We start from the raw sequence: 9,069 nt of genomic DNA on the forward strand, positions 1-9,069 counted from the left end.
CCAGGTATTTAAAACTGATTTATTTTGGTGCTGCTAAACTGCAAAATTTTGACAAATAAGACTTGTAAAATTGTGGCTTTAGCAGAAACCAAAATTTTTGTAAAGTAAAATGTTTTTAGTCTGTTACATATGCATTATATCTACTACAAGGCCGATAAATTTCCTCACTTTGCTTTCTTTAAGCCATAAACACTATAAATTTCCACATGTGTTAAAACGTGGGCTTAGTAAAACCTGAAAAAAAAAGCATTAAATTTGATTTTTCTTTCTTATGCTTCGTTTTTTTGTCAACATATACTTCTGAGCAACTGCTAAATAAATATTCCATTAAAACGGTCAAGGTTGTTGGTTTGATTCCTACCCAGTGACTTGAGCGAGACAAAAAGCTAGTTCAATCGCTGAAAACCGAAAATGAGTCTTTGGAGAGCTTTGATTTTTAACTTCACCAATTCAATTTAGACGTTTCCATGTTTGACAGGCCTAGAGTGAAAATCTTTTGTAGCTATGGCTTGCTGGCTCAAGGCAGATAATAAAAACAAAAAAAAAATTTGGGGTTCTAAATGTTTATATATTTCTACCTCGTCTCAGATTATTCGTTTTTTACATAAAACAAAAGCATGTTAGCTTTACGGATATAAATCCGTAGCCAAAACGGCCGGATTAAAAATCTTTGCAGACCTAATAATAATGCTGTGAGAGTTTCTTAAAGAATTTGTTTGGAAATAATCAAGTTCTCTGTCTTATGGAGGTGTCAGTTGAGAAGATGACAGCTAAATATACGAAAAATGTACATGCATACATGACGCTATGCTAAATCCAGCAAAAAATAATAAGTGTTTAAAATGTTTAAGTTCAACTAACAACAAGTACACAAGCAGCCGAAGCTTAAAAGAAACATCTTTGACTTTGCATTTTAACATTCTTCTGTAATTTTTAAGCCAACAAATACTAAATATCGATCGTTTTTTGTCGCCGTATTCTGAACGGTTAGTGAGATTATCAAGCGATTATAGATACACTGCGTTTTTTATTGATTTTCTATCATTTTAAAAATAAAATGCTGATCTAGAAACTGTACGTATTAACTAATACACATGGACAACAGGGGAGATATGAATTTAGTAAACAAGGCAGACGGAGATAGATATTTAGATGTGCATTTATATGGTCTCGGAAACATCGAGGGATATACCCTGTCTATTATGTCCAGGAGGGACACTGGCTTTTAGATGGGGAGTCCTAGAGTATTTGATGCTCATTTTGAGCTACCAGACCGGGGGCTCTGGTAACATTCACTCGTCAAGAAGAATCGAACCACTGTCTCCTGCACAAAGTGCAAGAGTTATAACCACTAAGCTACGGCGCCACATGGAGATAACGAAGTTAGAGCGGCTGTAGAGCCAATGAGTAAAGTTATTGTCCGTGGATTTGTTTTTCTTATAATTATATATAATATTTTATTTTGGCAAACTCTTATAACCTAATAATAGATGTCCACTTTTGGAGATTTTGCTGTATGAAGAAATAACGCTTTTAAAGCTAAAACATCGTTATGAACAGATGTAATTCATTAGTGTCTCTCAAATTCTACTAAGTAATTGATTAAAAAGGGGTATCAAAAAAGAGAGGGTGTTTAATCGATGCATTGCGCGCTGATCACGATTTAGTACGTGTGTAATACCTTGTTGGCCTTATTACACGCTGACCCTCAACCTCGATTGCGTTTTTTGATACAAAAATTGAACGCTTTTTTAATTTTTCAATGCCCTCTCTTTTTTCGCTAAGGCGAATTTTTTTCTTACCGCTATTTAACGCCATTAAAATTTCTTTATTTTGTTCGACATTATCTTCTTTACAGTCTTCATCAGCTTCACGATCTTGATTTCTATGCATCATCTTTGAAATACGCACTTGACTGGATGATTAAAATGCTAGAGCCAAAAGAGATGGATAATAACGCCAGGAGGCGTAATATAAGGTAATTTTGTAAAGCACTATGGTGATTGAGCCATGTTTCAAGTCTATTTCTGTACATTGTATTATGACTAAATGAAGTCCTGACCATTTATTTTCGAAATTTTTAAAACGAGGCAGTTTAAATAGAGGGGATTTGTTGTTGTTTCCGTGCCTGCACCAGACGTGGCAAACGAAATTTTGCGTTCATTTATTTTATTTTATGCTTAGCTTTACCATTTATTCTGCTGTTACCCCACCTTATTTACTTTAGCTAAAGTGAAAACCATTTAGTGTGTGAAGCAATTATAACGGCTGCTCATTTCTTTAGAACTTCAATCAAAATTAAGGGAAGAAGAAGAGAGTAGTAATATAGAGCTAACTAATATTGATTTTCTTGAACACCACAACAGATACAGCATTAAATTCAACTAAAGTTGACCTGTAAAAAACTTGTATAATTTAGCCTACTAACAAACATGTCAACTGCAGATTTTGGAAATCCGTTAAGAAAATTCAAATTAGTTTTCCTTGGTGAACAAAGCGGTATGTTTTTTTATTGATTTTTTGTCCTGTTTTTTTTATTGATAATTTTTTATAGCTAGCTAAAAGTAGCTGAGATGTTGTAGCATATGGCTCTATTCTTATTTTCATCTCCATTTGAAAATCAGGAGAATAGGGTGGGAAATATAAGGAATGCTGAGCTAGATCACAAACAATCTTTCAAACACTCTGTGTGGGTTTCTTGATTAAATTATGTGTGTCTTGTCCTTGCTTTGCTTGCATGGTTAATATTGGGAAACCTTTTTTTCCTCGATGTTTTAAGCCAATGGTTTCACTCTCTGAAATAAACTGTAGCTAAATTTCAGTTCAGTTTAAGAAAGTAAAAGGGTCATGAACAAACAACATTCGTCACAAGAAACGGACTATTTCAATTTTGGTCAGGACCCCTCCCATCTAATTGACAAAACAGGCTATTAATAAAAAGCATTTGAAAAATTAGGAGGGCTGCCAGAATATGAAGTACTAGAGTCACCTGACTGACCCTATTTGGATTGCATTTTTGGCCAAGCAAATTAAAACAACTAAAAATATTATGTCTTCTCACAACTACCACCATTAATTCAGTGTTTTTCCAATATATATATTAGATTGTCCAGAATAGGAAAGAGAGGAAGTGGAGCCCCTAAAATGTGGCTTTCAGATGTTACACCTTACCGGATAACTTACCGAATCCACTGGTATGGTCTTTACTAGGCCAACATCGGTGGTCGTTTTAAAACTGGGGCAGGAAGTCTTCTTTGACTTGTATAGAACCCCCTAACAGTCTCGAAATGAGGTTGAATAAACTTTTTTTAAATGCTTATTGAAGTGGCAGACACTGCTTTCTCTGGTATAATGTTCCATTCATTTACAACCTGAGGAACAAATGAAAATTTTCTTTTATCCAGCGTACTATGAGGCTTCCATATATTTTTTGTGTGTCCTTGTGTCAGTGAATTCTCACTAAGTTCATGAGGTCTCATCAGGAATTTGTATAAAACACACAAGTTGTTTTTGGTTTTGCATTATTCAAACATCCGTTTGATAACACCCAAGATTCTGTTTGCTTATGACACAGCTGTGCATTGCTGTAAAACTCATAGTTGCATCAACATACATACCAAGGTCTTTTTCCACTGCTACAGCTTTAGTTTGGTTGTTATCAATATAGTACTCATTGTGCATTTATTAAAATTGAAAAGCATACACTAATCACTGGCAGCCAGGATGATTCAGTACCAGAAACTACCCTCTGCTCTCTCCCAGATAACCAGGAGTCAATCCAGTTTGTAACATTTTCTCCAATTCCATTTGCTAAGAGTTTTTTAAGCAGTCTCTTATGGGGACTTTATGAAAAGATTTACTGAAGTCCAAGTATACAACATCAACAGGGTAGCCTTGATCTTGATATTCAATTATTTTGTTTGTCAGGAGATCTGTTAAACAGAATCTATGTCTTTCCAAAAACCATGCTAAGAGTCTTTAAACAAGTTGTTGTTTTCTAAGTGTTCAACTAAGTTGTCACGTACGATTGACTTGAGTACTTCACAGATTTGTGAAGTCAGACTAATTGGCCTATAATTGCTAACTAGCTGTTTTGATACCTTTTCAAAAATTGGGGCAATGTTTCCTTTCAACCAATTCTTAGGTACAAATTTAGTTTTCATGCTTTCCTTAAATAATATTAACAATGGTTCACGTAGTTCCAATGACATTTCCTTTAGTACAGTTGGATATATGTTGTCAGGGCCTGGTAATTTGTTTGGTAATAATGCATTTAGCTTGTTGCTGAAACCTTTAACCGTTATTTCAATGGACTGAAGTTTCGTATCTTCGAAATGTTTACTCACTATAGTGAAAGCCTAAAAAACAAAATTGTGTCATAAAATACTACAAGAATTAATGTTATTATAATACGGTTTTGTGCGCGGACGGTAAACAAGAAAGCAGACGCAACTATGCAAACACACAGGGGTGGTAGAATAAACTACGGCACATCGGTCGGTTTACTGCGCTTGCTTCCTCTTTGCTACTTGAAGAAACTCTTTACGTTAAGATTTCAATCAAGAACTACGATATTTTCGATTCTCACTTTTACCACACGCTTGTCCTATTCGTACTGAGATTAGAAGCAATGTGAAAAGTGCGCAAAAAAACTATTAAAACCCAATTAAAATTAATCTGACGTGACAGGTCTCCATCTCCGAGACGGATCTTCATCGTTTATGTTCAAAACAAATACTATTAATAATACTAGCAATTGAAAAGTTAAAAAAACCATGGATGAATTATAGTTGGTGTCAAAATATTATAATTACAACTGGTTGCACAAACAAGTTTAATATTGGTTAGAATTAGAGATTCAATTTCTTTCCAATGTTTAAAAAAAATTTAAGGAAATGTAAAAAACGTGTCCGCGATAAACCGATGTATTTCTTTTCCAGCTTTCTACTTTGTTCTGTTTCATTTATTTCTTGATATTTTGTTACTTGTTTTTAGTTGGAAAGACGTCCCTCATCACAAGATTCATGTATGACAGTTTCGATAATACTTACCAAGTAAGTTAATTGTTAAAATTATGCATAATTTATGCAGCAAGATAATTTATGCAGCCCCTTTCACTTGTGTGTTTAATTTTATCTAATGTCTTCAAAATATTTAAGAGCAATAGTGTACAGTCACATTTATATCTCTATTTATTTTTTACCCTGGTTTAAGTATCCATTCACCTTAAGTTTTTGGATTCCTCTTCCCCCAGTTGCATTCCAATTTTATATTTGCTGTGGTACTAAAAATGACAAAAAAGCAGTACAAAATGACAAAAAAGCAGTACAAAATGACAAATCGAAGAAATTTGTTAATTCTTTTGAAGAAAACATAGATTGTGATAGTTTTAAAAAATGAAAAAATCTCTGCTCATTTTTCCAAAAACTACAACTCGCCATTAATCTTCCTCCCCAAAACCATCATTTTTTTTTCATCTCTCTAATAAAGGATTCCCCAGTTCATTTCAAAAATTTCTGCCCTCCACCCCATGGTAATGGTAAATTTGAATTTATACAACACCCATTTAGTGTTTGAGAGGGTGGGGGTTGTGTGTTCACCAAATGTAAGCAGGTTATGTTGTGCAGTGAAGTTTAGAAAATACACAATGAAAATACTGTTTTTTTCTGTAGGCAACTATTGGGATAGATTTTTTATCGAAGACAATGTATTTGGAAGACAGAACAGTAAGTTGGATTCACCTATAACTTTTATATAATATGTGGCTAAAACGTAAATCTTGTATCGATATTATAAATTTCCAGACTTTTATGTATATAAACCTTTCATATTTTCCATAAGACGATTAGCATACCCTTAACTGATTGGATGTTGAAATGTGAGAATTAATAAATTTAGTTAATAAGTCAACGATAACCAAACATTTTTTTATATATTATGTCATTACACTATGTGACACATTTACACTGCATGATATATCGCAGATTTTACACATCGATATTATCTTTAGGTAAGGCTGCAACTATGGGATACAGCTGGTCAGGAACGATTTCGGAGTTTAATACCCAGTTATATTCGTGATTCTTCGGTTGCCGTTGTTGTTTACGACATCACAAGTAAGTAAAAGTGGGAAGAAAGGTCTTTTATAAAGAAAAAAAATGTCTGATATACAGTTTGTATCAAGATGAGAATGGAGCTGCAATTTATGTAAACAAAGGATTATATGATAAGCAATATTTTTTAACTAAGACCAAAACCAAACTACTTCACAGGATTGCTATCTGATACACATTCCAGCATTTTTTTAATTAAATATTTTTTATGTTGACAATTTTTTTTGTTATTTATCTCCGTGTAACACGTTGGCACTCGTGTCAGCAATTGCTGTGTGTCGACTTGAATTAAAAGAGATGTATTTTAAGGAACATCTTGGATTCCCTTCCTATAGAACATTTATTGCATTGCACAAATTCACGAGAATCGTTCTCGCTTGTTTCAATAGATACAAATTCATTCCAACAAACAAACAAATGGATTGATGATGTTCGTGCTGAGCGAGGCACTGACGTAATTATTATGCTAGTCGGCAACAAAACAGATTTGGCTGATAAAAGGTATGTGGTCTGAAGCGAGTAAGAAATTTAAATATGGCGGCGTCCACGAAGTATAACTTCTAGAAAGTTAGGAAAAATGATATCCGTTAAGTAAGTCTGAAAGTTGGAAAACCCAGGAGAAAAAAGACCATGAAAAGTGAGAGTGACTTTCCCCAAAACGTTTTTCGATCCAGCAGCCATATAATTTTTAATCCTGCTTACACAAAAATATGTGCATGGATTTAGTGAAAATAGTATATTTTAAAGCCTACTGGTCAGGGAAAACAGTTCCCTTAAGGTAAAATGCTTACGTAAATTATTTGAATTTGTTTTGGAGTAACTGCTATAAACCATTTGTGCGCTTTTGCTCGATTTCGATATCATAATAAATATTCGCTTCGCATGAGGTTTATTTGCTACGCAGGAGATTCATTTGCTTCACAGGAGATTTTTTTGCATCGCAGGAGTTTTATTCGCTTCGCAGGAGAATGGAGATATAAAAAGAAGTTTTTTTATATCTCCATGGCAGGAGATTTATATAGTCTGTACTGATAATTGATCGTATTTTAGACAAGTAGCAACAGAGAGTGGAGAAGCAAAAGCGAAAGAATTGAACGTCATGTTTATTGAAACGAGCGCGAAAGCTGGACACAACGTGAAACAGGTAAAATAGTATATTAAAAAAATATTGGCTATTTCATTTTACTGAAACGTTCAAATTTAGTACTGATGTTAAGAATCCGTCAATAATTTTGTCGCAACTTTAAAATAGGGCGCAAATGTGTCAAAAATAAGTTTCTGTTTCGTGTTTGCTCGTGTTATTATTTCAATGACGTGCTAAATACTCAGATAAACATGCTAGTGTTATCACGCTGTTAATTACACGCAGCTTATATTTTTTGTACGATAAGAATTATTTTGCTTTTTATCTACGATAAAATTTGCATGTTTTCTTTTTTCGAAGAAAATTTTTTTTTTGAGATAAAATTTCATCTCTTTTGTTCTATATATCGCGGGAACAAACTTAGTCGAGTGCGCCCTAGTTTCATTAATATAATTTAAGCTTTGAGAAGACGCGTATGTGTTGCAGTAACCGTAGATTTAGGCGCATATGGCAGCGCTTTTTTTATCTTAGATGTTTGCATTGTTATTCTTGTGTTATTAGCTGTTTCGACGAGTTGCATCTGCTCTCCCTGGCATGGAAAATACTCCAGAAAAGAAAGAAGATTTGATAGAAGTTCAGCTAAAAGACACTCCACAAGATCAGAATCCACAAGAAGGAGGAGGGTGTCCATGTTAAGAGTGTGTTGTATTAGTAAAATATCGAAACAGCATAGCATCGTAGGGAAGAGCGTACCATTCGCGAGATACAGTAATAGTGGAACTTTAAAAGTTCGTTTAAATAGTGCTATAACATTTGAACTGTTTCGTCAATTTATTTCCCTTGCGCTCATGCAGTTGTAAAAATGTTTTTTTATGAATCCCCATAATAGTGTTTTGGTCACTTATTTTTAGCCAATGAAATGTTTCAGATTTTAAAATACGTTAAAGACATGGTTATGTTAGATACTTGCGTCCCGTGTGTAAAAATTCCCCTGTTGAATTCTATTTTCGTAGTTTTGTTATTTCAAATTTTTTTTTACTTTATCTTGACAATATATTTGGACCGAACCGAGTATATATCATACTATAAACTGTGTTTGATTTTTAACGCAGCAAAGTTAAAGAATCTCGCACTGCGGCTTTTACAAAAACATTTTCTCTTATTCTTGATCGTTCGCATAATCTTGTCTCGCTTAGCACCTAATTTTGTTTCGTGTAGAACGAAATGGTCTTGCTCATTAATTTTATTTAGAATAAAGTGTTTTTTATTTGGATAAAACAGTATTTATTATTATAATCCGAACACGTATTTGTATAAATTCTAAAATCAAGAATTTTTCAGTTCCCAATTATTTATTTAGTATTTTTGTTTTTGCGGAGGCAGAGTTTACTTTCCGTCCACAATAAAAACTTTTATCTCCTTTTATCTCGCAAATTTTCATTCCCTCGAGACCTTGCACAAATAACTGATATTTTTATTCCAATTTCATTTATAAGCAATATCATGCTGACATCCGAATATTTTTCAATCTGAAGGCTAACCTCATATTTCACCATTCGTAAATTTCAGTTGTTTAAAAGAATAATGAAACAGGGCCTCTACTTGTAGTTAGCATTTATTATTTTTATTATTGAAAAGGGTTAACCCCGATCGGACCTCTGATCATGACAAGCGAATATAATCGGTGTAAAAAAATTGACGCTGCTGTTGTAAATCTAAAATTTCCGGTTTTCGAGAAATATAAGTAAAATTAATCTAGGGGAAATGAGTGAATTGTAATAAAGTAATGCGCAAAAAGAAATGCTCTTGGGCTGTTTTTAGTGTCATCTTTTACAAACACCTACATGCTCTTCGTGATGACGATATGAATTT

General features: G+C 33.6%; 1 protein-coding gene across 1 annotated transcript; it reads left to right on the forward strand.

Moving 5' to 3' along the window:
* Nucleotides 1-2,262: 2,262 nt before the first annotated feature.
* Nucleotides 2,263-8,955, forward strand: LOC130636626 (ras-related protein Rab6-like). Its single transcript, XM_057446409.1, has 7 exons — nt 2,263-2,499; nt 4,996-5,054; nt 5,673-5,726; nt 6,011-6,116; nt 6,503-6,614; nt 7,164-7,257; nt 7,759-8,955. The coding sequence occupies exons 1-7, from the start codon at nt 2,433-2,435 to the stop codon at nt 7,891-7,893; spliced, it is 627 nt and encodes a 208-aa protein (XP_057302392.1). The 5' UTR covers nt 2,263-2,432; the 3' UTR covers nt 7,894-8,955.
* Nucleotides 8,956-9,069: the final 114 nt, after the last annotated feature.

The sequence above is a fragment of the Hydractinia symbiolongicarpus genome, chromosome 3 (genome assembly GCF_029227915.1).
Source record: "Hydractinia symbiolongicarpus strain clone_291-10 chromosome 3, HSymV2.1, whole genome shotgun sequence".
Lineage (NCBI taxonomy): Eukaryota > Metazoa > Cnidaria > Hydrozoa > Anthoathecata > Hydractiniidae > Hydractinia > Hydractinia symbiolongicarpus.

Coding starts and splice junctions, on each gene's coding strand:
- LOC130636626 (XM_057446409.1), top strand. CDS start 2,433: ATGTCAACTGCAGATTTTGGAAATCCGTTAAGAAAATTCAAATTAGTT. Junction 5,055..5,672: donor GTTTCGATAATACTTACCAA/GTAAGTTAATTG, acceptor TTTTTTCTGTAG/GCAACTATTGGGATAGATTT. Junction 7,258..7,758: donor CTGGACACAACGTGAAACAG/GTAAAATAGTAT, acceptor TTGTGTTATTAG/CTGTTTCGACGAGTTGCATC.